Source organism: Girardinichthys multiradiatus, chromosome Y (genome assembly GCF_021462225.1).
Source record: "Girardinichthys multiradiatus isolate DD_20200921_A chromosome Y, DD_fGirMul_XY1, whole genome shotgun sequence".
Classification (NCBI taxonomy): domain Eukaryota; kingdom Metazoa; phylum Chordata; class Actinopteri; order Cyprinodontiformes; family Goodeidae; genus Girardinichthys; species Girardinichthys multiradiatus.
In genome coordinates this window covers 6717771-6744896 of record NC_061818.1, presented here as the reverse complement: position 1 = coordinate 6744896, position 27126 = coordinate 6717771, and the positions used below count along the sequence as shown (strand labels likewise).

The 27126-nt window shown below is 40.3% G+C and overlaps 2 protein-coding genes across 3 annotated transcripts; both read right to left on the bottom strand.

The window, feature by feature from the left end:
• Window positions 1–603: 603 nt before the first annotated feature.
• si:ch211-11k18.4 lies at window positions 604–12407 on the bottom strand. Its single transcript, XM_047358535.1, has 12 exons — window positions 12130–12407; window positions 10382–10493; window positions 8387–8480; window positions 8125–8179; window positions 7808–7948; window positions 3598–3758; window positions 2918–3016; window positions 2676–2821; window positions 1695–1866; window positions 1494–1606; window positions 909–993; window positions 604–823 (listed from the first exon to the last, which is right to left on the bottom strand). Exons 1-12 carry the CDS (start codon window positions 12245–12247, stop codon window positions 764–766), a joined length of 1356 nt encoding a protein of 451 aa, XP_047214491.1. The 5' UTR covers window positions 12248–12407; the 3' UTR covers window positions 604–763.
• Window positions 12408–14213: 1806 nt separating this feature from the next.
• On the bottom strand, window positions 14214–25824 carry LOC124865057 (ADP-ribose pyrophosphatase, mitochondrial-like). 2 transcript variants are annotated; one of them, XM_047360063.1, is made up of 9 exons: window positions 25647–25824; window positions 25259–25504; window positions 20893–20982; window positions 20525–20611; window positions 19175–19286; window positions 18628–18774; window positions 15971–16055; window positions 15743–15884; window positions 14214–14373 (listed from the first exon to the last, which is right to left on the bottom strand). In XM_047360063.1, exons 1-9 carry the CDS (start codon window positions 25742–25744, stop codon window positions 14367–14369), a joined length of 1014 nt encoding a protein of 337 aa, XP_047216019.1. In that variant the 5' UTR covers window positions 25745–25824; the 3' UTR covers window positions 14214–14366. The 2 variants fall into 2 exon arrangements, with proteins under 2 accessions (XP_047216019.1, XP_047216020.1); XM_047360064.1 differs by lacking the exon at window positions 14214–14373 and having other exon boundaries at window positions 15131–15884; window positions 25647–25823.
• Window positions 25825–27126: the final 1302 nt, after the last annotated feature.

The window sequence follows — 27126 nt, the reverse complement described above, 5'->3', positions numbered from 1 at the left end:
ATGGCTTCCATCTAATGGAGGTTTGTTTAGCTTTATTGTTATAGTATGTGGCATTGAATCCCAGTCAGGTCTCATTTACCAAAGCCTTAAAACATTGTAACCCAATTTAAGGCTGCAAGAAACCTGCAGACAGAAACAATGAGGTAAAATAAATGATAAAAACCAATAACCTGGTCTGTATGAACACACATATTGTTTTATCTATTGAACTGTTTATTTATTAATCAAATGATCACAATCTGGACAGGAAATGAAAAAGTCAAAATGCTCCCAGATGCAATTTCATGACTGCTGGCAAACAATCGGAACTGCAGGATTTTTAATTTGAATATTCTAACTAAATCACAAACATGTGGAGGAATAATACAAATAAGTGAATTCTTGATGAGCAGTATGAAAAAATATTGTATAAAATGTTGGATAACATCTTCAAAGTTCAAAATATTTACAAAGAGTCAAATCAGTGCTATATGTTGCTATAAATAATTTGGACTTCTTTGTATAATCAGTGGTTTAGATCTGAATTACTTGAAATGAGACAGAGGCACAGGACACAAGCATGAAAGTGCTCAGAAGAAAGAAGAAACCAGTAACAAGCTCATCTGATCTGCAGGTAGTGTACCGTTTATAGAGCCGACATCATGTTAACAGTCTGTGACAAAGTCAAAAGCACCAGATCATGGAGCAGTTTTCTGAAATGAAGACACATCTTTGAGCTGGTGTGAAATCTTGGCATATTGGTCCCAAGTGGTTTTTTTTTTTTTTACAAGTCCATGTCATGATCGCTGACGCTCTGCCGCAGATACTCTTCATACAACTTTTTCTAGAAGGGATAAAAAATAAAACAAACAGACCATTAAAACCCAAAAGAGACCATTCGCTGCCAGGACCAGGTCGGAAGCAGATACCTTTTTGGTCTTCACCACCTCCTGAATGTACTCGAGCTTCTCCTGGAGCTGCCGTTTCTGTTTGCTGGAGAGAGTCGGCTGAGTCCTGAAGAGAGTCGAGGGAGAAGTTTAGTTCATTGCACTTTAAAATTACCCACAGCTTTGTGTTAGTCTATCATATAAATTCTCAGTAAAATATACTGAAGGTCTTGGTTGTAGCATGACAAAAATGTAAAAGAGTTCCAGGGGTGTGAATAGTTTTATGTGGCAGCACAGATTGGCGTTCAGGAAAAAATCTAATGGAAATAATATACACATTATTTAGATTGGGATAAACCAGATGTTCTGATAACTACAAATTCAAGACACTCAGTTGTTTATGTTTGACTGGATGTTTTTCCAACTTGGCTGCTTTTTGAGTACATTTTTTTTGTCATAATCAAACTTGATATAAAAAACATTGTATAAGCAAGAACAAACTACTCCATCCCAGCGTATTTCTTCCCAAGAAATACGCTGGGATGGAGCAAGAGAACAAAAACTAACAGACAGTAACCTAATTATATTTGATCAAACTGAAAGCACAGATGGTCTGAGGCCTCCTACCTGAAGGAGAAGTGTGCAATGATGAGCAGCAGGAAAGAGAGAAGGACCAGTCCACCACAGCAATAAAGCTGCTGCTCTCCAGACAGAGATTCAAATATTCTCACTATAGGAGCCTGAGCAACACAAAGCAGCCATGATTTTTATCCAGACTTTAAAAACAACAGCAAAGCGGTTGATTTTTGCCCCTGGTTGGACGCTCACCAGATAGAGCGATAGTGTCTCTGTGCCCTGGCGGCCCAGAGCCATCACCAGTAGCTCCTGGGACAACGTCCCCAGCACCAGTAAGCCGAGCAGAGCCAGTGGGATGCAGAAACCCAGCAGGGTCAGGAAGCAGCTCTTGCAGCGGGCCCGTCTGTTCTCCAGACTGTTCTGCCTGTGGGATCAAATGATCAAGGTTCTGCTGCATCACATCTCACTTTTCCATCCTCAAATTTCACTGATTTTCCAGACATTTGAGTAAAAACAAAAAACTGACCATATATCTTTAGTACACATATTTGTTGTATATGTTCAGTTTTAATGTAATGTTTGTATTTTTGTTAATATTATATTATTGTAATTTAAATTATGTTTCATTTACAAGATATTTACATTTGATACAAGGAGCAGTGGTAAAAAGCAGCCTGTTGGCTAACCCGGGTACATTTATATTTTATTTATTTACTTATTTATTGATGTCCACTGTCCCTTTTTCATTAAATAAAACAAATGATGCAAAAATATTCACCTAGTTGGGTTTCATTACACTACAACTCAGTTTGTAACATTTTGACATCTTTATTACTTTTTTGTTCCTAAACATTCAAGAAGGAGGCGTTTCGATGCCTAAACCAACCCAGGTTTTAAACTCACACACAGATCCAGTCTATGGCTGACCTAAGAAGGTCTAAATGCCCCAAACAAATAAAATCTGCAAATTCACAATTTCTTTCATGCTCCACTTTCTTTCTCCATAACTTATCCAGGGCTGGAAAATGATAAAGCGGTGTGTAACCTGCTAATGAATCCCTTTTAATGTGAGTATTTATTAAAGTCAATAAATAAAATAAATAAAATGTAACGGAAGAACTGGACCACCAATGTAATGCCAGAATTAAAAGAAAAACGTTTTCTTTGCGTTTCAGATATCCAAACTCCAACAATAGAAAGCCACAGAAATATCTTGTGAGATGTGTTTTTCACCTGTCATTCGTGAGTTTATCCGTGATGGCCTCGCCGATGAGCTCACAGTCCGTCTCCAGGGAGTTGAGAGTATTCTGGACTGTCTGGTTGATGGTTTTCTCGATGGTACGACAGACATCCTCAACCTGGTTCACACAGCGACTGGGCTGGACATAGAAGCACAGAAATGAAGAGAGTAAAAACAGTAATTAGTGATTTTTTTCATGCATATTTGATGTGATCAGAGAGACATGAGGTCCTACCTTGTTTGGATTGGGAATGTAAATGGTGGGCATGTCAAAGCCACATTTGTTGAGTCCTGGTCTTTTGCAGAGCTCTTGCACAATCTGCATCATTACTCTCTAACATACATAAACAAAGCATCAATTAGTCAATCTGTAAGTCCTTTCCACTAGATCAACAAATCAAATCAATCATACGCATATCTTCTCCAAAATGTGACTGACAGACTGAAATTCAGAAGCTAAACCCAAGAAATTGTCATATTCATTTTTTCAAATACATGTGCTTTGTCATACAGACTTGTTCCCTAGATAGAAAACAAATTATGTTGTAACAGGAGTATTCATGCACACATTTTCTCATATTTGGCCATATTACAGCCACAAAATCCAAAGAATTTTATTTGGATTTCATGTGATAGACCAATGCAAGGTTTTGCACAATTGTGCAGCATAAAGACTAATTATTTACAAGTCAGAGCAATCCAAAGCTTTTTTGAAGTTTCCTGATAAACAGAGTTCCTCTGTGTGTAATAAAACCTGCAATATAAATCCAAATTCCTTGTTTTTGTGTGCAAACTTGGCAAATAAAGATGATTCTAGGACAAATAAAAAAGTGTTTGGGGTATGAATACTTTTGCAAAGCACTTTAGCTCCACCAGTGTGGAAGAGCTCCTGGACAAATCTGTAGCTGAGTTTACCTGTCTGTCTGACTCTCCGCCAGCTTCATCTGCCTTGCTCAGATAAAAGCGCAGCCGATCGCCATGTTTTTCATTCAGGCATTCCACAATGTTGAGGGTGCGCTTGCACAGAGCCTGACCCATGGGGTCAAAGAAGACCAGGATAAGGTCACAAAGATCACCTGAAAGCAACAATATAACGTCATTAGTTTCCACAACATTTAGAATCACCTTTGCAAAAAAGGGGTCAAATTAATACATTCTTATTACAGGTAAATAAAGCGTTAGGAACCATCTTGATATTAGAATGCAACAATATCTGTTCAGTCCTAAAATGTCTTTATAGTTCTCACTCAGAAACCCAAGTCAGTTTATTGTAACAGTTGGTCTAGAAAACCGAATGTGTTCATCTTTTTATTTGAGGCAATAAATGGGTTTTGTGCACAAAACATAAGAGATGTGAGAAAAGCTTCAGAAAAACAGGTTCTACTAATTGTGAGCTCAACATGTGAAGGAAAAATGTTGACTATTTTTTTGAATAATCGATTAATAATCGTTACCAAAAAGTGCTTAAGAGGAAATTTGTTATAGAATTTCAACTAGGTGAAGCTAAATCTATGCCAACTGAGGAGTAAAGTAAAGTAAAGAGTAATGTAAATAAATTAGTTCACAATTTTGGCCTAATTACTGAGTGGTTTGTGCTTTCAGTAAATATCATGTTTCAGAGTCTGTATACTCCAGTTAACGATTATTCGATTACTAATCACACTACGATTAATTTTTTCAGCCCTGGATCTTACAATAAACCCTCTCTTTAAATACATTGATTAAGTGGGAAATATCTCATTTATTATATTTCTAACAATTCCTATAAAATAGCATAATATAATAATTTTGACTTATTTAAATTCAACAGAAGTCACACAGAATTGACTGAGCAGCTGCTTAAAATGGAAAAGACAAGAAAACATGAGGTTTAAATAAGCTAGACATTTTTAATGCTCATAAGTGAGCAATAGACTATCAGAAGAAAGTTATTCACCTAAACCTGCCCATATCCTCAATCTAAACAATACATAAAATCTTCTAAACACAGGTTTCCTACAGATTTTTCCAGACTTTTCCAGACTCAGTTTTCTATTTTAAGAAAGAAGGACAAAAGGTAGGATGAAATGAAGAAAGATTGGTAGAAAGAAGAAAAAGACAAAACTGAACGAAAGGACACGAGGGGAGGGCAAAATGTGAGGCAAAAGATAATGGAGGGAGGAAAAAGAAGACTGAAGAATATAAGGATGGACACAAAGAAAGAAGGGTGGAAGGAATGACAACCTTTGACAATGGAAAGGGGGCTCGAGTTTGGAAATATGTTTCAATCCTTATTCTACTTGGAAAACACTGAAATCTAATTGCATACTTTTCAAAACTGCAGAGGAGCATTAACCTAAACAAAGCTCTGCAATATTTGCTAGGAAAGAAGACATCTTTTAAAGAAAGATCTATTTTGTCTAAACTCTTGTGTACAACGTCCCTTCCAGCATGTTTTATTCTGTGAATCAGTCACTAGCAGCCTCTGCCACAAACAGAAGACAAGACAGTACACAAAGACTGATAGAACAACGTTATGAAGGACAACGGCCACCTGCTGAGGTAAGGATGAAGCATGGAGAAAAGAAATGACCCCGAGAGCGACTTCTACATCACAACAAGTAGCGCCTACCCTGATTCAACAGGACAATGGGTGGAACCACCCTTAACCCCAACAAAGAACCCCAAATCATGGAAGATGGCTGTAAAATCTCTGTGGTAATATGTGTCCGAAAACTGTAATTGGGAGGTGTTCACTAAATTATTTCCATTTTTCCAAAAGTGAGTTGGCAGGATATAGAGTGGAGAAAGGAGTGAGGACATGCAGTACATGTCAGTGGGCCAGGACTTGAACCTGGAACTAAATTGAATTTAAAATTCTCCTCCTCACATATAAAGCCCTTAATGATCTAGCTCCATCATACATCAGAGATCTGATTGTTCCATATGTTCCTAACAGAGCACTTTGTTCTCAGACTGCAGGTTTACTGGTGGTTCTTAGAGTCTCTAGAAGTAGGCTAGGCTTAAAACTTTCCTTTTTGATAAAGCTTATAGTTAGAGTGGCTTAGTTTATCCTGAGCTATCTCTGTAGTTATGCTGCTATAGGCTTAGGCTGCTGGAGGACATAATGAGCACTTTCACTCTCTTTGCTACATTCTCACACTACTCTCCAATTTTGCATTATTTGCGGTTATTTCAGCTTCTACCTTTATGTTATCTCTCTTTTCTCTTCCTAGAAGCTACACCTGGCCTGACTCTGTGTCTACCTGTGACACCTTTCTCGAGAGGGGCATCATCCGAGCTTCTGCTGGCAACAACTTAATGCTCACCCTCTACAGATGATCCACATAGCCTTGTCTTTCAGTGTTTAACCCTTTCTCTCTCCTAGACATGGAAATTGACTGAACTTTTACTGTAACTAATTATATGTTCTCTCTTTCTGAAGATTAAGTCGTATTCCCTTCAAGAAACCACTCGTTGTCACCAGAAGAATTCTTCTCCATCAGGTTCATGGATGAGCCTCTTTAAATCCACTAGTTTCAGCATCAGGGAAAGACAGGTTGAGTTGATTGATTCAGTACTATTTTTGTGATAATTAATTGTATTGTTGGATTTAAGCTGTTACTGACTCCTAGGCGAATCATTTCCCGACACCAGCTTAAACAGAACTTTCAGTAAACCTATTTAGTAAGACCTCTCAGGTTTAGGGAAGTCCGGACCCGTTGGATGGAGAGCTGGATTGAGCAATCCCCTTTTAGAATTAAGGAAGTAGGAGGGAGGGGTTGGCTCAGCGGACAACGAAAAGACTTTAACCTTGAAAACTGGCTCAAAGTTTATCTATTCATTCTTTCTAGATGAAACGACTAAAGGAGCTACATCCATTAACATTTACTTTTCCTTCCCATAGAAAGTACTCCTGGATCAGTGCTTCTTTGTTCTCTTTGTGTCTCTGCTCTGTTCTCTCAACCCCCAATCGGTTGTGGCAGATGGCTGCTCACACTGAGCCTGGTTCTGGTTCTGCTGGAGGTTTCTTCCTGTTAAAAGGGAGTTTTTCCTCTCCACTGTCGCTACATGCATGCTCAGTATGAGGGATTGCTGCAAAGTCAATGCCAGTGACTGTCCACTGTCTCTACACACTCATCCAGGAGGAGTGAATGCTGCAAGTCACTGACTTGATGCAATCTGCTGGGTTTCCTTAGATAGAAAAACTTTTATCCAATTTGAATAATTAACTTAATCTGACTGCACTGTTCAATGGTTAGGATTAATTGGAATGTATGAACCTGACTTGAAATCTGAATGATTCGATTGAATTGACTTAGCCCATGTTAAAGTTACCCATCTTTCACACAACGCAACAGGAAACCACACTCTCCAGTTATTTTTCCCTCTGCCTTCCTCCCTCCCAGTTGGATGGAGAAAGGGAGTCAGGTTTAGCCTAAACCGGCTCAGTTATGGTTGAGGTGCAAACACACCCTCCATTTCTGCTACCTGTATGACCCCTTCTCTTTTCCAATGGTTATAATCAGTCTGACAGAGACGGGTACCCTCAATCCTTGTGGTTTTTTGTATAACAATGGCCACCAGTGGGCTCTAGATGGACAAACCTTATCAGTTTATTATTTTACTTACTACCCCTACACATAGCCCATTCTAAAATGGCCAAACTCTAACACTCAGTAGTTTAATCTAACCTACCCAACAACCCTACACCATTCTAGACCCTTTGTGAAGTGCCTTGAGACGACATGTGTTGTGAATTGGCGCTATATAAATAAACTGAATTGAATTACAATGTCACCAGTTGACTATAAACCCATTCAAGCGTTGAGTAGATCAAATCAATGTGTGGATTTGCGTTAATTTTCATCAGTAGAATAATCAAAACTACCTTTTGGACCAAAGGAAGAGCGATCAAGAATCAACACACATATTAAATTTCTACATATTCAGGTTTCTTAAGAGAGTCTAGAACACATCTCCCCAGTTCTAAAATTCTTACACTGGCTGCATGTATCTCAGAGAGTAGACTTTCTGCATGCTAGATGTTACAACCATAAACTTATTAGCCCAGCAAAAACCAGTGCATAATTTTAAAGAATAAGGATTTACAAATAAAAATCTGCAAAATTTGATTGCAACTCACCCAGCCAGAGGATCACCTCATCTACATCAAAGGGATATTTCATATCTCCGTCCACCAAGCCTGGAGAGTCCACGAACGTCACCAGGCTGAACCGTTTCTGCCGCGATGTGCAGATTTCTGTGCTCAGGTACTCTGAAACGCCTTGAGAATAATTTAAAAGAAGTTGGAAAGCTATGCGAGAACAGTATATAGATCATAATGGCTCAAATATAAAAAAGATTATGAACCATTTTTCTTCTGTGTTAAAAGAAAGAGGGAAAAACAAGCAGCCATGGCATTTTTTGATGCTAATTAATCACAATCAGTAAAGTCCTCACCCTTAAATTCCTGCAGAGGCTTGAAATGTGGATATAGATGAAGGGTTGCATTTCCCTAAAGATGAAAACAACACATTTGTCATGAGTTAAGCCATTGGCAATACAACAGGCACTGAAAGCGAAAGCGGTTTATATTGGGACTTGGGGTTTAAAATATTTGCTGCTGGAAATCAACCGAGTAAGAACAAAAATGAATGTATATTAACACCTTGACCAACAACATTCCTGTTCCACAAAGATAATCTGCTGCTGTTGCACTCACCGTGAGGGACTCTCTTTTGCGACCACTTGTAACAAAGCTGAAGCCCTGCGTCTCAATAGCCACACCAGTGCGCTGGATGTGCTCCTCCACATACCTGGCCAAAAGCAAATGCTTATGTGTGGCAAATATACGAGGCAGCTTAAAATGCATCACAGGAGAAAAGAAACCAACAAACTATAGTTGTATATTGGGTCAAACAGTGTATAAGATGTATGATGATTAGGGATGCCCTGATTCCAGTTTTCTGGTAGATCATCAATCTTTAAACATCCTGACCTGCCGACTTCAATTTTGGCCGATACCAATTTCTTTTTTTGACCGACACTGTCTGGAACTTTGAAGGTTTACTGTGACCTGTCTTATTTTATTGAAAAACGTTGAACAATACCCATGAAACAATACAAACTTGTTTTAACTGCACAGGAGGCAATGCTCTCAAATATAAATGAAACGTTTAGAGCACTGCCGCTCCTTTAGTCTTTCATTTTTCACATTTTAAAAAGAACCAAAACCTACACACTAGGTTAGATAAGTAGACAAGATGAGTGGATAAGATCGGTTTCAAATGCAAGTTTCAGCTAATCACCGATCTCCCAAAATTAAGGAAATCAGGGCCGATCAATCAATGCACTCCTAATGAAGATGTACAATACTTTTGAGGTGTATAGACCACTTGAACATTTTGTCACATTACAACAACAAACTTCAAGGTATTTAATTGAAATTTTACATGAAAAACCAAAACCAATTATCACCAGTAACAACAGCAATTTCTAAGTCTTATCACAGCTTCTTAACTGAATTTAGATCTGGACTTTGACTGGGTCATTCTAACATATGAATATGCTTTGATCTAAACCATTTCACTATAACTGACTGTATGCTTAGCTTTATTATCCTGCTTGACCAGCTTCCTTGTGTCACCATGATGCTGTTAATGTGTTCAGGGTGATATGCAGTTATCGTTTTCTGCCACACATTGCGTTTTTTGCATGTACCATATATTCTGGACAATGACTCGAACTTTTTTTCATAGTTTGGTTGGTCCTGTGACTTAAAGTTAGATGCAACTTATATATATATCACAATTTAACATTCTTAAATTAATTTAAGTTCATTCATACTGACTGACATGAACCAAGGACTAAACATTACCGTCTACAACTGCGATAGGGCACTCTAGGCATATGACAACTAAAGTATATTCTGCTCCTGTACCACTAGAAAAAAAAATAACTTTTTTTTTTCTCCCCTCATGTCGCATTTTTTGACTGATGCAACTTGTACCCCCAGAGTGACTTTGAAAATACAATAAGCCAAATTCTCAGTTTTGATCTAATCTGATCAAAGCAGATTCTTTCACCTGTTTGCCGTGTTCCCTACGTAGCAAATCCCAAATAGGATTTCTTATGTTTTCCTTTCAACAACGAATTTTTTTTTGCATGCACTGTATGATTCAACACATCTCAACGACGACTCCTGGCTAATATTTGGTTTAAAATGTAGCCATTATTTTGTATTGAAAAACTCACACAGGTGACACCTAGTCGGCTTCTTACGCTCCAACCAGGTGTGGCAACCAGAAATTCTTTTCAAACCGGTTCTATTCAGATGCACGTCCAGCTATCCGTCATCTTCAGCACAATCCATCCATGATGCTGAAAGGTTGTTTAAAGCTTAGAATATTGTTTCATAATGCAACTCCGCTCCTAGGTTCTCCACAACTTTACCCTCGACCTGTCTACTTTGTTCCTTGGTCTTTATGATGCTGTTCACCAATGTCCTCTAATAAACCTCTGAGGTCAGGTGTACTTATACTGAGAAATAATTACACTCAGGTGTACTCTATTTACTATTTAGGTGATTTCAGAAGTTCCTTTGGTTTAGCTAGATTTTATTTAGGGGAATCACAGTAAGAGAGGGATAAAGTCCAATAAAATACACTGAAGCTTGTGGTTGTAACATCTAGCCTGCAGAAAGGAAACCCATATTTACCAGTTGATGAAGGAGCTTTTCCCAGCAGAGTGGTTGCCTATCAGCATCACCGTGATTTTCTTCCTGGGTGGAAGCAGCTTGACCCCTACAGACTCAGCTACTGCAATCAGCCCTGCAGAAAACACCAGAACACAAACAAAACTACCATTAAAGTCAGTTTTATGACTAGGCTAGGTTTAATTCTATGGGCTAAAACACAGAAAATATGGTACATCTGCATAAAACATCGCAGCTGAGTCTTGTCCAAAAAATGCAGGGGTTGGACAATGAAACTGAAACACCTGTCATTTTAGTGTGGGAGGTTTCATGGCTAAATTGGACCAGCCTGGTAGCCAGTCTTCATTGATTGCACATTGCACCAGTAAGAGCAGAGTGTGAAGGTTCAATTAGCAGGGTAAGAGCACAGTTTTGCTCAAAATATTGAAATGCACCATTATGGGTGACATACCAGAGTTCAAAAGAGGACAAATTGTTGGTGCACGCCTTGCTGGTGCATCTGTGACCAAGACAGCAAGTCTTTGTGATGTATCAAGAGCCACGGTATCCAGGGTAATGTCAGCATACCACCAAGAAGGACGAACCACATCCAACAGGATTAACTGGACGCAAGAGGAAGCTGTCTGAAAGGGATGTTCGGGTGCTAACCCGGATTGTATCCAAAAAACATAAAACCATGGCTGCCCAAATCACGGCAGCATTAAATGTGCACCTCAACTCTCCTGTTTCCACCAGAACTGTCCGTCAGGAGCTCCACAGGGTCAATATACACGGCTGGGCTGCTATAGCCAAACCTTTGGTCACTCATGCCAATGCCAAACGTTGGTTTCAATGGTGCAAGGAGCGCAAATCTTGGGCTGTGGACAATGTGAAACATGTATTGTTCTCTGATGAGTCCACCTTTCCTGTTTTCCCCACATCCAGGAGAGTTACGGTGTGGAGAAGCCCCAAAGAAGCGTACCACCCAGACTGTTGCATGTCCAGAGTGAAGCATGGGGGTGGATCAGTGATGGTTTGGGCTGCCATATCATGGCATTCCCTTGGCCCAATACTTGTGCTAGATGGGCGCGTCACTGCCAAGGACTACCAAACTATTCTTAAGGACCATGTGCATCCAATGGTTCAAACATTGTATCCTGAAGGCGGTGCCGTGTATCAGGATGACAATGCACCAATACACACAGCAAGACTGGTGAAAGATTGGTTTGATGAACATGAAAGTGAAGTTGAACATCTCCCATGGCCTGCACAGTCACCAGATCTAAATATTATTGAGCCACTTTGGGGTGTTTTGGAGGAGCGAGTCAGGAAACGTTTTCCTCCACCAGTATCACGTAGTGACCTGGCCACTATCCTGCAAGAAGAATGGCTTAAAATCCCTCTGACCACTGTGCAGGACTTGTATATGTCATTCCCAAGACGAATTGATGCTGTATTGGCCGCAAAAGGAGGCCCTACACCATACTAATAAATTATTGTGGTCTAAAACCAGGTGTTTCAGTTTCATTGTCCAACCCCTGTATATAATATGCAGCCTGACAAAGTAGAGGTGGCTAACCGGACTAGCATAAACTCAAACAAGTGCAACGTCAGCCGAAATCACTAAATCCTTATTAGCAAATGTAGCTAACACTTAGCCCCACCGAACACCCATTGTGTTACCGGGGTAACTAGCAACATCTTTTCTCAAACCCCGTTTTAAAAAACGTAGCTGCACTACTACCAGCCGTTATTTAAGTAATGTAACCCACCGCTGTCTGCCTCCGTGTACAGCTGATGAATGTCCCGCAAGATCCGCTCATCACAGGACACGCCGCCAGCTATGGAGTCCGCGTTAGCCGCATTTCGGCTCTTGACTTTACCCAACATAACTGCACGGTGATGAGGTCAAAATATTACAAAGACCGCCGAATGCTTTAGAAATCCCGAACTAGCAATGAGAGGACAGACTGTTCTCCGATTTGAATCACCCCGGTCCACTCAAAGCCGGTGATGAGACGTTTCTCAGCCACGTCGTCAGCTATGGGCGTCTTTTGCCTCAAATACTTCTGGGAAATGTAGTTGCTCTAATAGCTTAATCAAAACATTTGAAACTGCCACTTGCACTGTTAGGACCATGAAATAAGTGCCGAAATACAGTTTTTTCCTAAATAAATCAAATGATCATTTAAATAAATATTTTAATCACAGAGTACAAAGTTGGCTTGTTTATTTTTCTTTTTAATTTGGATTAAATTAGATTTTTGTTCTCATCTAAAGTCTTTGCAAAAGCAATAAAATATTCAGGTCCACCTGTGTCTGATTTGTTCTCCGTATAAATACAGCTGTTCTGTGATGGTCTCAGAGGACCGTTTGTGAACATTAGTGAACAAACAGCATAATTAATTCATGAATCAGGAGAAATTCACAGCTCAAGCAGGAGAAACTGTTAATAGAAAAATAGGCCCCAAATCAAACTCTGCCCCTTACAACTACGACTGCCCAAAATCTCCATTATGTCACCCAACAAATGTCCATTATTCATGTAACATAATATTGTTATAATAGCTTATCCTCCAGCAGTTTGTCAGGGCATAAAACAGTAAGGGCTTTTTGTAAAATGTTAAAATATTTGACTTCACAGTCAGACTACACTGCTTCATGTTTAACATTTTAATATCAAGGATCACATACTTTATTTTGCACAGTTACCACTCATGTATCACTCATACAAAATAACAATTTGATTTATAAAAACAGCTTGCGACTGTTCAAGCCCTCTTGTGTGTCCCCGGTTATTTTTGAGTGTTAAGCAGTTGCTCAGTTTGTTTACTCTTTGGGCCGACTCTGGCTATAGATTATGCCTCGGATCATAAGTGGCATTAGACATTAAAGCGTCTAATGAAGCCCTGACTAGAATAAGATGAAAGACTTGTTATACTTTCTTCCCACAACAAAAATGATTAGTGCTTGGGTGGTTTTTAAAAAAAAGGCTTTTGCTGCAAGAAATGAAAAAGCATCTATATGAGTGTGAAGAAAAGCTTTCTTTTCTAGTCAAACAGCAGAATCTGTTCACTTATTTTGCAGAGTTGAAACTTCTACACTGCCATCATTCAATCTGTCCTGTCTTCATCCATCTCAGTGTGGTTTGGCTCATCCACAAAACAGGACAGGTCCAGACTGCAACGAATAATCAGGACTGCCGAGAGAATAATCAGAGCTGACCTTCCCTCCATCCAGGACTTATACAGGTCTAGGGTCAGGAAAAGAGCTGCCAAAAGCTCTGCAGACCCCACACACCCTGCACATAAACTGTTTAGAGTTTTACCTTCAGGCCGTCGCTACAGAGCACTATTTACTAAAACTAGCCGCCACAAAGACAGTTTCTTCCCCCAGGCTGTTTCTCTGATGAACATTTAATAGAGTACAGAACAACAGCATACAGATGTTGCAAATGCACCTTTTTTATTAGATATGTGTATATTGTACATTGTAAATATGTATATTCTGTAATGCAAAAACAGAACAAAAGAGCAAAGTGTACCGGAGTCAAATTCCTTGTTTGTATGCACAAACTTGGCAATAAAGCTGATTCTGAACATATTGAATCAAACTGGCAAACGCTTTTGGTCTGAAAGAAGGCAGATTGGATTTGTGGCGCCACCTTGGACTGGCCCTTATTTAATTAGTGTATTCTTGTAAGAGGCTCCAACTTATACCGCACTGCAGCTGGATACTTCTGCTCTTCCTGGAACTACAACCAATGAACTGTATCCAATTTGCTGCACACATTGAATTTATTTCAAGTAATTTTCATTTCTAGCTTAGAGAAAAAATTATGTTGCTGAAAAAACCCCAGAAAACTCTATAAATATTCATGCAAAGGTGTCCATTTCGGAGTCCGTTTCTGCATTTTTCATCGCTCCTCTGATGTTCCCTGCAGAAAGCTGACATGAGCTGATGTGAGAGTTTGGAAACGCAGGCTGTCGAGTGAGAAGTACTCTGGGTATCACCGCCTGTTAGAACATGGAAACAGCTCAGTCCTCCAACTGCAGTCAGAAAGTGCTCCCTCACCAGTGAGCTTTATTAATAAACACCAGAGAAAGTATACTCACTGTTCTTTTTGATGTGCACCATATTCAATAACCCGTTGCTTACACTTGACCTGTTCCTTTATGCCTTCCCCAGCCTAGCAGTGTCTACAAATATGTGGCTGGTTTGCTCAAGGCACAACTTTCCTTCTGATACTTGATGGCAGATACAGTGGCTTTTAAAACTATTCATACCCCTTAAATATCTGCATAATTTGTTACAACTACAAATTTCAAATCATTTTACATTACAAAGTAGCATCTAATTGTTTTTTTCACTGATTAAAATCTGAAAAGTATGGCATGAAATTGTATTCAGCCCCCCCCCTAACCCTGATAACCCTAATTAAAATGTATTTTGGCCAATTGCCTTTAGAAACCTAAATGTTAAATAGAGTCCACCTGTGTGTAATTTATTATATTCGCTGAAGACAAAAAAATTACTTTTTGTAATTCAAGCAATATGCTATGTGTGGCAGAAAACCAACAGTGAACATCGCTATGAACACACCACCCTTCATGCTTTGAGGAAGCCTTTCTTCAGCAGGGACAGGCAAGCTGGTCAGTTGATGGATTGAGCTAAATAGAGAGCAGTTCTGGAAAAATAAAAACTGTTAGAAGCTGCATAGACTTGAGATTGGGATTTGCTGCCTTCCAGCAACACAGCGACCCTAAACACACATTTGAAGCTACAATGGAATAGTTTATTTAAAGCATTTCCATGCATTAGAATGGTCCAGTCAAAGTCCAGATGTAAATCCAACTGAAAATCTGAGTAGAGACTTGATGGGTGCAGTTTATAGAGACAGAGCTATTTTGCAAAGAAGAATGGGACGAAACCTCAGTCTCTAGCTGTGAAAAGCTGGTAGAAAGATGTTCCAAAACATAAAATCCAGGAACTCAAGCCAACCCTAACTAAATGTACACTTTCCTAAACTGAAGGAGCCAACAGTGGCTCACTTTATAAGAACGTTTTGATCTAAAGATGAAATATGCCAGTTTCAGGAGGAGAAATGTGCTTATTGTAAAATAAAAATTGATTTAAAGATGTAACTACAGGTAATTTAAGAGCTGGTATGTACATATAGGCATATTTAAGTCTTTTTAGGGTTTGTGTTATCATGCTGACTTGTTAAATGCATTTTATGTTTTCCATTATTACTAAGAGAATATAATGAATAAATTAGAGAGGAAAGATTCCCATCAAGGGCCATGCTTGCTAAATAGACAAGTGCTCTTGAGGCTCTGCTTTGCTTCATTGTTACATCAGAGGAGCTTTTTGTCTTCGGATTACCAGTGGGCGTTCCTCTCTCTGGCAACCAGTTCCAAGAAGTGGGAGTGGTTTGCATAGAGGGCGAAGGACAAGTCCACGTCCACCCACTGGACTTCTCCTGCGTCATCGCCAGCTTGCAGAGGCAGCGCGCTCACGCTGTTGCCTGCAAAGACAGGAATATTTAGAGGATGAGTATTCACCGGTAGCAATAGGATGTTTAAAAAAAAAAAAAAAAAAAGGAAAAGTTACCCTCTTCATCATGAAAGTTGACAGCGACCGTCTCCATCCAGGCATTGTCAGTGTTTCTTGGATCATCAACATAGCCTTTGTAGACCTGAAAGGAGACAGATGGAGAAAGGGATTTACTATATTCTCTAAAACTGTTTGTGTTTTGTTTCACTGCTTCCTTATAACCATATTTGGTCACTGGATGTAGATCCAGTGACCAAATATGCCAGTATTAAGACCCCTTGAACTTTTTCACCTTTTCTTATATTAAACCCACATTTTCTAATAGAATTTATGTGACAGACAAAAACAAAGCAGGGCATAAAACTGGTGAAACGTGTGGCTGGCCTTTGCATTTAGCACTTTGGAGTCTTACCTTTTGCCACAAGTCTTTTGGCTAAGTCTCTACCAGCTTTGCTCAATTACAGTCAGACAGGATGAGGGGGGGCTTCTGTGATCAGCAACTTTCAGTTTGTCACAATCTTGGCAAAGACTGTCAACTGGATTTAGGCCTAGACTTTGACTAGGCCATTCTAGTTCATGAATAATCTCTGATCTTAACCATTCCATTGTAGCTCTGGTTCTAGCAGGTTTTCTTGCAGGATTGCCCTGATTTTAGCTCCATCCATCTTCCCATAAACTCTGACCAGACTCCCTGTCCCTGCTGAAGAAAGGCATCCCCACAACATGACGCTGCCACCAGGGCTGCACAATGCATTGAATTGTAATAGTCATCACAATACTAATCTGTGCAATATCACAATCACTGCAATCACTTTGGACTGGTTGGATGCAAAGAGTGGTGGGTGGGGGGGTATTGTGATGAAGGAAAAGACAGAAAAGGCTGTGGAAAATGTGGGTTAATCATAACTAATACTGTTATAGCAATATTAAATAGTAGCATCACAATTATATGATTCCTTGATACTGTGCAGGAAAATATTGAATCCTTGCCAGCCTTCCATAACTGCCAGATTTGTGGATCTCAGACCTAACTGCTGTCCTGCCAACAAATTCTTGTAACCTGAGCTGTGGATCCTGGCAGCTTCTCCAGAGTTACCATGGGCCTCTTGACTGCTTCTCTGATTGATGCTTTTCTTTCCCGACCTGTGAGTTTAGGTGTACGGCCATATCTTAGTAGATTTGCGCTGCTGGATGGGAAGTTCTAAGCTCCAATTTTATTTTATAACCCAACTCTGCCTTAAAACCCTCTAGAACTCCATCCCAGACCAGTCGGATGTGTTTCTTGATCTTCACAGATAATTTCACGTAACAGCTGTATATACAGGGGTTGGACAATGAAACTGTAACACCTGGTTTTAGACCACAATAATTTATTAGTATGGTGTAGGGCCTCCTTTTGCGGCCAATACAGTGTCAATTCGTCTTGGGAATGACATATACAAGTCCTGCACAGTGGTCAGAGGGATTTTAAGCCATTCTTCTTGCAGGATAGTGGCCAGGTCACTACGTGATACTGGTGGAGGAAAACGTTTCCTGACTTGCTCCTCCAAAACACCCCAACGTGGCTCAATAATATTTAGATCTGGTGACTGTGCAGGCCATGGGAGATGTTCAACTTCACTTTCATGTTCATCAAACCAATCTTTCACCAGTCTTGCTGTGTGTATTGGTGCATCGTCATCCTGATACACGGCACCGCCTTCAGGATACAATGTTTGAACCATTGGATGCACATGGTCCTCAAGAATAGTTCGGTAGTCCTTGGCAGTGACGCGCCCATCTAGCACAAGTATTGGGCCAAGGGAATGCCATGATATGGCAGCCCAAACCATCACTCTGGGCATGCAACAGTCTGGGTGGTACACTTCTTTGGGGCTTCTCCACACCGTAACTCTCCTGGATGTGGGGAAAACAGTAAAGGTGGACTCATCAGAGAATACATGTTTCACATTGTCCACTGCCCAAGATTTACGCTCCTTGCACCATTGAAACCGACATGTGGCATTGGCATGAGTGACCAAAGGTTTGTCTATAGCAGCCTGGCCGTGTATATTGACCCTGTGGAGCTCCCGACGGACAGTTCTGGTGGAAACAGGAGAGTTGAGGTGCACATTTAATGCTGCCGTGATTTGGGCAGCTGTGGTTTTATGTTTTTTGGATACAATCCGGGTTAGCACCAGAACATCCCTTTCAGACAGCTTCCTCTTGCATCCACAGTTAATCCTGTAGGATGTGGTTCGTCCTTCTTGGTGGTATGCTGACATTACCCTGGATACCGTGGCTCTTGATACATCACAAAGACTTGTTGTCTTGGTCACAGATGCGCCAGCAAGATGTGCACCAACAATTTGTTCTCTTTTGAACTCTGGTATGTCACCCATAATGTTGTGTCCAACCCCTGCATACTGAGATTAAACTACAAATAGCTGGACTTAATTTACTAATTAGTTTTTTTGCCTTGGATTTAATTTTCATGAGTCAGAATATGGGGTACTGAAATGCATGCCACACTTTTCTGATTTTTATTTCTCAAAAAGGCTGATAACATGTATCCTTTTCATTTTACCTTGCAGTCCTGCACTACTTTCTGCTGCTCTATCAAATAATAATAAATACATCTAGAGCTGAACATACCCATCCACCATTTGTTTCTGGCTGAAATACATTTGGTTAAAATGCGACGGTAAACTGTTTGGTCTGAATCATCTACTCACCTGAAACCCTGCTGAGTCGAAGAGTTGTTTGATGCGTTGTTGGATTTCACCTTTCTCCGACTGCTTCAATGAAAGCGAGTTCAGGGCTTCCTCCGAGAACTCCCGCTGCAACGTGAGGGAAATCTGTTCTCCTGGGTCCACCATTCCCTGTCAAAACCAGCAAGCATGGACAAATAAGTATTTCACAGCATGCCAGGGAGTCCCAATATCTCAGACTTAAAAAGCAGGAAATGGCTTCAAAGATTTATTTGCCCAACTAAAACCAGTTAAAAAACAATCCCAATTCTAGCGTAGTATCCTAAAATTAGAAATCTGCTCAACAAGTTTGATCATTTCATCTGTCACAGCTGGAGGGGAATTGTTGAAACAGTCTTCATGGGAATCTTGGATACTCTCAACTCCTCCAAACAAACACATGTAAGTTTATTTTGTCATTCTCCACAGCATCCCTGAGAGCTTTATAAAATGAAAGCAGAAACATTCACGGTAAACATGGTACAAAGCAGCAGGTCCAACTAAATAAAATAGAAATATGGACATCACCTACCCCTGGAATGGCCCACTCCCCACAGTCTTTCCTCTTGATTGACACAAACTGTAGGATGGGCTTTGTGGAGGCTGGGTGATGAATCTTAGCTCCGCTGGCATCTACCTTCCATCTGCCACACAAAGTAATGTGTTCAAAGAAAACAATCCTCTACAATGACAGCCAGAGGTTTGCATACTACCATCAAGGGCATACAGTACATGCCATAATTAATTCTGGGTTTTTAATTATGCATTTAAATCATTCTTTTTTCCACGTTGGACTGAAAATAGGAACCGGATGCCCAGGTTTGAATTTATCCACACAGGTCAGAATTACATATACAGTCATTAGTAACTTAAATTACCTTTAAATTGCAGAGAAATGAGCAAACTCCTGGCATAACTCTGCCTGGATATTTGATCACTCCTCTTGGCAGAAGTCTAAGAGATGGTTTAAAAGTGGCACATTTCAAAAATGGTTCCCAGATTTTCTGCAATGGTCGAGGCCATTGCAGGTGTTTAATGTTAGCCTGATTTCTCCGCGTCAAATCCAGTTTAGATGTGTTTTTGGGACTATTTCCTGTTCAAACACCTGATTTCTCACAAAGTTGTAACCATCTATCTGTTGGTCTGAGGTATAGTTAAAAACAACATTTGGAGGTGGTCCTCGGCCTTCATTATCCGATCAGCTTCGTATAATTCACCAGTACCACTGAGAGCAAAACAAACCCTAAGCAAAATGCTAAAACCACCAGGTTTGATAGCCTCACTTCGACTCCTCTTACACAATCAAACTTTCCTCCAGAAGTGATTTGTCTCGTCCATGTTGGCAACTGCAAATTTCTGTTGACCTTGAAGGTCACCATTTTGGAACTGAGCCTTGTTTCCTGGTCTGCATGAGCTTGGTCCATGTCAAAGTTAAACGAATTGTGACCAGACAATGGTGCCAGACACGCTTCAAAACTGGTTTTGGAATGGATAAAGTAGAATAACATTAGGCACCCTTAATGGGCCCGACCTCAACCGTTACAAAGGATTTTCGATTATGCTTAAAAGCCAGGTCCACGCCAGGAAATTAACCAATTTAAATGAGTTCTACCATTTCTAAAATGAATGGCGGTTAGATATACAACCAGAACTATGTCAAAAGCTATCAGCTACAAAAACCACCTGAGAACAATAATCCACCCTGGAAAAAAATGCGACATTACAAGAAATTAATTATGACCTTCATGCAAATAATAGGTGAATGAGAACTCTACATGTTTTACAAAAAAAAGGAACAAGTTTAATTTATTGACTGTGGGATTTCTCTCTTGTAAAATGTAATAATAATCAAAATGTTAATTTACACCTAAATAAAAGTTACCTTGTGACAATGGGATCAGCAGCATGGTTGGGTCCCCATCGTCCAAGCAAACCTCTTCCAGTCATACCAGTGCGTCCAAAAGGATTTCTTGGGAGAGTAAGAAACCAATAGCGATATAATCAGGAATTTCAGGTTCAAACAACAACTCTACAGTAAAGACCACAAGGCAGATTGGCAGTCCTCCACTCAGGAGCAAGCACCCACAGAAAGCCCTCATCCAAACGTTTTGTGCATTAATATTAAAGTTTCATTAGGTCTGGCTTTCACATTTTATACTGCAGCTCTATACTGCAAAGGCCAGCTGAACACACACTATGAGGTTGCTAACCGGATCTCAGGGAAACGTTTAAAATAACTATTTAACTTACAATGGCTTCCCATTTTCCACTTTATAGCTTCCCTCAAAGCCCGTCCTGTCCACAGTACCATCCACAGCATTGAACTTTGGAGAGAAGGAACTGCAGGACAGACAAATAATAAACAGACATTGTAGAAATACCTTGGAAAAGTATTCATACCTCTTGAACTTTTCCACATTTTCTCACACACAGCCACAAACTTTAATATATTTTGGGGGGATTTTATGTGATACCAACATCAACATCAAGTAGCTCATGACTGCGAAGCAAAAAGTAAACATGATTTTTACGTTTTTTCTTATATAATGAAAATCTAAAGTCTGGTATGTTTTTCTATTCAGTTTCCCAAACTCGTACACCCCTAAATGAAATCATGTACAACCAATTGTGTTCTGAAGTCCCTCAACAAGTAAATAGAGGACTCTTGGGCGTAAATAAATGTTAGTATAAGTCGTCATGTACTGGGGATTCTGTTTCTAGCAGGGACAGGGAAGCTGACATGCAGATGCATGGAGCTATATACAGGCCAAACCTGAAAGAAAACTGGTTAGAGATTCACATTCCAGCAGGGCAATGATCCTAAATATGAAGCCAGAACTGCAATAGAACGGTTTAGATCAGAGCATATTCATGTGTAAGGAAACCTAGTATTACTCCAGTGAAAAATGCAATTAGGAATGTGTGGTATGACTGGAAAATCAATATTCACAGTTGCCCACCATTCAGTCTGACTGAGCTTGAGCTATTTTACAAAGAAGACTGAGCAAAAGAAATCTGTCTCTGGACATGCAATGCTCAAACATTTGCAGCTGTAATGGCAGCAAACATTGATTCTATATAAATTTCAATTGGGGGAGCTGAATACAAATAACACATCACTTATCATGTGTTTACTTGCAAAACAAAGTTGCAAACCATGCATCAGTTTCCTTCTACTTCAAAATTATGCACTGGTGTGTTTAATTCAATTAAATTCAAATTCAAAAATACTTTATAAATCCCAAAGGGAAATTAAATGTTATAGCTCATATTATGAAGGTTTCCTCAAAGAGCCGTTGTAGATGCTGATGGCTGTGGGGAGGAAGGATCTCCTGTAGCGCTCCGTCTTACAGCAGATCTGAAGAAGCCTCTGACTGAAGACACTCTGTTGTTGTAGGACAGTCTCATGAAGAGGATGCTCAGGGTTCTCCATTATGTTCTTCATTTTATGAAGAATCCGTCTTTCCACAATGATCTCCAGAGGTTCCAGAGGAGTGCCCAGAACAGAGCCAGCCTTTTTTATCAGCTTGATGAGTTTTTTTAAGTCCCTGGCTCTGATGCTGCTTCCCCAGCAGATGATGGCAGAAGAGATCACACTTTCCACAACAGACTTATAGAAGATATGCAGCATCTTGCTGCAAACACCAAAGGACCTAAGCTTCCTCAAGAAGTACAGTCTGCTCTGTCCCTTCTTGTAGATGGCTTCACAGTTGCATCTCCACTCTAGTCTGTTGTCCAGGTGAACACCGAGGTATTCATATTCCTCCACCACCTCCACTTCTCCCATGATAGAAATAGTTTTTGACTTATTCCTGTTTCTCTTAAAATCTACAATCATCTCCTTTGTTTTAGTCACGTTCAAAATGAGATGATTGTTTCCACACCATGCCACAAAGCGGTCCACCACCTTCCTGTACTCAGCTTCTTGTCCATCTCTGATCCACCCCACGACTGCAGAATCATCCGAGTATTTCTGCAGATGACACGAGTCTGTCTTGTACTGGAAGTCTGAGGTGTACAGAGTGAAGAGGAATGGTGAGAGTACAGTCCTCTGTGGTGCTCCTGTGCTGCTGACTATCTGGTTAGACTCATAACCCTTCAGTCTCACAAACTGTGGTCTGCTTGCCAGGTAGTCTTTGATCCAGGAGATTGTTGAGGCCTCCACCTGAGTCTTCTGGAGTTTCTGACAAAGAAAATCAGGTTGGATTGTATTAAATGCACTGGAGAAATCAAAGAACATGATCCTCACAGTGCTGCTGGCTTTGTCCAGATGACAGTGGGTTTGTTGAAGCAGGTGTATGATGGCATCTTCAACTCCAACTCCACAGCGATAAGCAAACTGAAGGGGGTCCTGATGGTTTACTGTTTGCTTACTCAGGTGGGCCAACAGGAGTCTCTCTAGGACCTTCGTGATGTGAGATGTCAGGGCAACAGGTCTATAGTCATTGAGGACTAATGGGTGAGTTTTCTTTGGTACCGGAACAAGAGAGGAGGTCTTCCACAACACCGGAACCTTCTGGGCCAGGCTAAGGTTGAAGAGGTGCTGCAGAATCCCACAGAGCTGCTCTGCACAGGCCTTCAGGACTCTAGGGCTAACATGATCTGGAACTGCAGCCTTATTCCGATTCAGTCTCTCCAGTTGCATCTTCACTTGACTTCTTGAGACACACAGGTGGAAGGGGGAAGCAAAGGAAGCATCAGCATCTTCTGATATGGTTGAAGGCAAACATGTAGAAGCAGAAGGGTCTAGGGCTGAGGTGGAAGATAAAAAAATGTGAGGTGTTACTGGACAGCTGTGGGTCAAAGGAAGATAGAATGTCTGTTTGGCTGTGAGCAGGAGAGGAGGATGCGAAGCTGGTTTCTGAACTGAACCTATTGAAGAATGTGTTCAGTTCATTGGCTCTGTCCAGACCTCCATCGGTCTGATCTTCTTTCTGCTTGAAGCCTTTGATCTTCTTCATTCCTGTCCACACATCTCTGATATTGTTTTGCTGGAGCTTGCTCTCCAGCTTCTTCTTGTACACCTCCTTGCTGTCTCTTATCTTGACTTTAAGTTGCTTCTGTATACTCCTCAATAATTCTCTGTCTCCCTCTCTGAAGGCTCTTTTTTTCTTGTTAAGCAGGTCCTTCAGGTCACTGGTGATCCAAGGTTTGTTATTGGGGAAGCATCTCACGGTTCTGGTGGAGATGATGTTATCCACACAGAAGTTTATATAGTCGGTTACACACAGTCATGGCATTGATGTCCTCTCCATGTGGCTGGCACAGTGCGTCCCAGTCTGTAGCCTCAAAGCAACCTTGCAGAGCTTCTTCAGCTTCCTGTGACCATTTTCTCACAGTCCTCGTTATTACAGGTTGCCTCTGAACAAGGGGCTTATATTTCGAGCAGAGAAAAACAAGATTGTGATCTGATTTGCCGAGAGGAGGTCGTGCTGTAGAGATGTATGAGTCCTTGACATTTGCATAAAACAAATCCAATGTTTTGTTTTCTCTGGTAGAGCAGCTGACAAATTGTTGAAACGTTGGAAGTGTAGCAGAGAGTGAAGCATGGTTAAAATCACCAGAAATTGCCACAAAAGCATTGGGGTTTTGTGTCTGTAGCTTAGCAACAACTGAGCTGATGGCATCACATGCAGTGTCAGCAACAGCGGAAGGTGGAACGTAAACTGTTACCAAAATAACACTGGTGAACTCTCTGGGTAAATAATATGGACAAAAACTTACTGCCAACAGTTCAATATCTGGACTGCAGAGATGACACTTCACAGTAACATGTCCTGGATTACACCATCTGTTGTTCACAAGTACTGCCAGTCCACCTCCTTTACATTTGCCGCTCCTCTTTAAATCTCTGTCTGCTCGTATGGTTAAAAAGCCCGGCAGAGAGACGCTGGAGTCGGGGATATGATCCTGCAGCCATGTCTCAGTAAAACACATGATACTGCATGCCCGGTACTCTGGCTGGGTCCTTTGTAGGGCTTGGAGTTCATCCAACTTGTTTCCCAACGATCTCACATTGCTCATCAAAATCGACGGAAGAGATGGTTTGAACTTCCTCCTTCTCTCTCTTCTCTTAGCTCCTGCTCTGCGTCCACGGCGTCTCCTTTTCAACTCATCAGGGATTTGGGGTTGTAGCTGAAGTATTATTTGAGCTTTTGAGATATTAATCAGCTGCTCCCGGTTGTAAGAAACAACCCCGTTGCCATGGCAATGCATCATAACAAATGTCCAAAAATAGAAAGTATTAAGAAAAATCCTCCAAGCTGCACAGCATCTGACACTGGAGTGGACAGTCATCCAAAAAAAAAATCAACTGTATCCACCACAAGAGGAATAGTTCCCAAAAAAGAATAAATCAGAATCAAAAGTAACAGAGCTAATCCAACCTGCTGCCACCTTGAGCGGCGCAATTCTAGAATTAACCAAAATCCCAGTAAACATGCATTTAACTGACAACACGTACAAACTTTAGGTGGGCTGAATACTCTTGCAAGGCAGTGTGAAGAAGATAAATCTATACTCAAAACCTCTGTGATCAAACTATCTAAAGCTCAGGTAAGAGTAAACAGTTCAAACCGACATCCCATATTTATCTAAAAATGTAAGCGTTGCTCACCCAATCTCAGGATCAGCCCAGAAAGGTTTCTTTAAAACAACTGGAGCAGTGTAGCTCACTGGGTCATACTGGGGCCAGTTCTGATTCCAGTCCACCTTGTCATCAGGTACAGGAAAACGCTCGATGGTGGACTTAGGATACTGTGGACATCTGGACTTTAAATGAGGGGCTGCTGAGGAGGGCATGGTCCCGATACTGGTGGTGTAAAGCTTACAATAATCCCCACAAATAGGTTTGATGTGTTTACTGGTAAAATAACGGGATGAGAAAAGTACAGTAAATAAACACAGATTACACCACTCACAGATTATAACCCACTGCTTTCTATTTACAATGTTTCTTTAAAACCGTAAAATAATATTAATGTTTGTAGTTAAGATGCTCCTACTTTGCTCCAAGGGTGCAGACGGTAAACGGGAGTCCGAACAGAGTAATCGTCAAACGAATCGCGCCCGCCCAATGTCGTCTGCCAGATGAAAGAAGCATTTAATAAACTATGTTGGCTAATCTTCTACACTTTCTCACCCGAAAGCAGGAAGTGCACCGCCTTGCGCGGTGACGTAGGCAACGGCGTACAGCCATTAGACGCGTTCAGCTCCCTGGTGACACGATTCCCATAAATTTGTATCTGATTAAATACTAATGTGAATATTTTTCAGCTGGTTTGTCGGGAAAACTGCAACATGGAGCTAAATTTTATGGAGCTAAATTTTATGGAACTAAATTGGGGCCATAAAGTTTGTTCAAACGAAAAAAATTTGAACCTGAAAAATAAAAGTTTGTTCAAAAGAAAAAAATTTGAACCTGAAAAATAAAAGTTTGTTCAAAAGAAAAAAATTTGAACCTGAAAAATAAAAGTTTGTTCAAAAGAAAAAAATTTGAACCTGAAAAATAAAAGTTTGTTCAAAAAAAAAAATTTGAACCTGAAAAATAAAAGTTTGTTCAAAAGAAAAAAATGTGTCCTCTGCATTTAACCCATCCCTTACAGGGATGATCCCTATAAGGGAGCATCCCTTACAGGGAGCAGTGGGCTGCCATTGTGCGGCGCCCGGGGAGCATTCTGGGGCTAAGGGTCTTGCTCAAGGACCCAGAGTGGTAATCTGTGGGATACAAACCTGGCCCCTTGTGTCCCCTCTGGAACACAAACCTCCTGTTCTAACCACTACACCACCACTCCCCATTAGGTGTTCAATTTTTATATGGGTATGATGTTATACACTACCAGTCAAAAGTTTTAGAACGCCTTTCTCATTTAATGGTTTTCTTTATGTTTATGACTATTTACATTGTACGTAGATTCTCACTGAAGGCATCAAAACTGAATGAACACATATGGAATTATGTAGCAAACAGAAAAGTGTAAAAGAACTTAAAATATGTTATATTTTTAATTCCTTAAAAATATAACATATTTGTTTTTTGAACAAACTTTTACAAAGTATTTGCTGTGATGACTGAAATATTAACCTTTGGCTGTCCCTCAATGAACGTCTGGGAAGTTCTTTCAAAACTCTTTGGAAAACCATTTCAGGTGACCTCCTCATGAAGCTCAGGGAGAGAATACCAAGAGAGAAAGTCATCAAAGCAAAGGGTGGCTATTTTGTAAAAATCTAAAATATAAGAAAGTTTAGAGTTATTTCACACTTTTTGTTTATTACATAATTCCACATATGTTCATTCATAGCTTTGTTGCTTTTGGTGAGAATAAATAGTCATGAAAATAACGAGATTCATTGAGTGAGAAAGTGTATGTAAAACTTTTGATATACTATCTATCTATCTATCTATCTATCTATCTATCTATCTATCTATCTATCTATCTATCTATCTATCTATCTATCTATCTATCTATCTATCTATCTATCTAT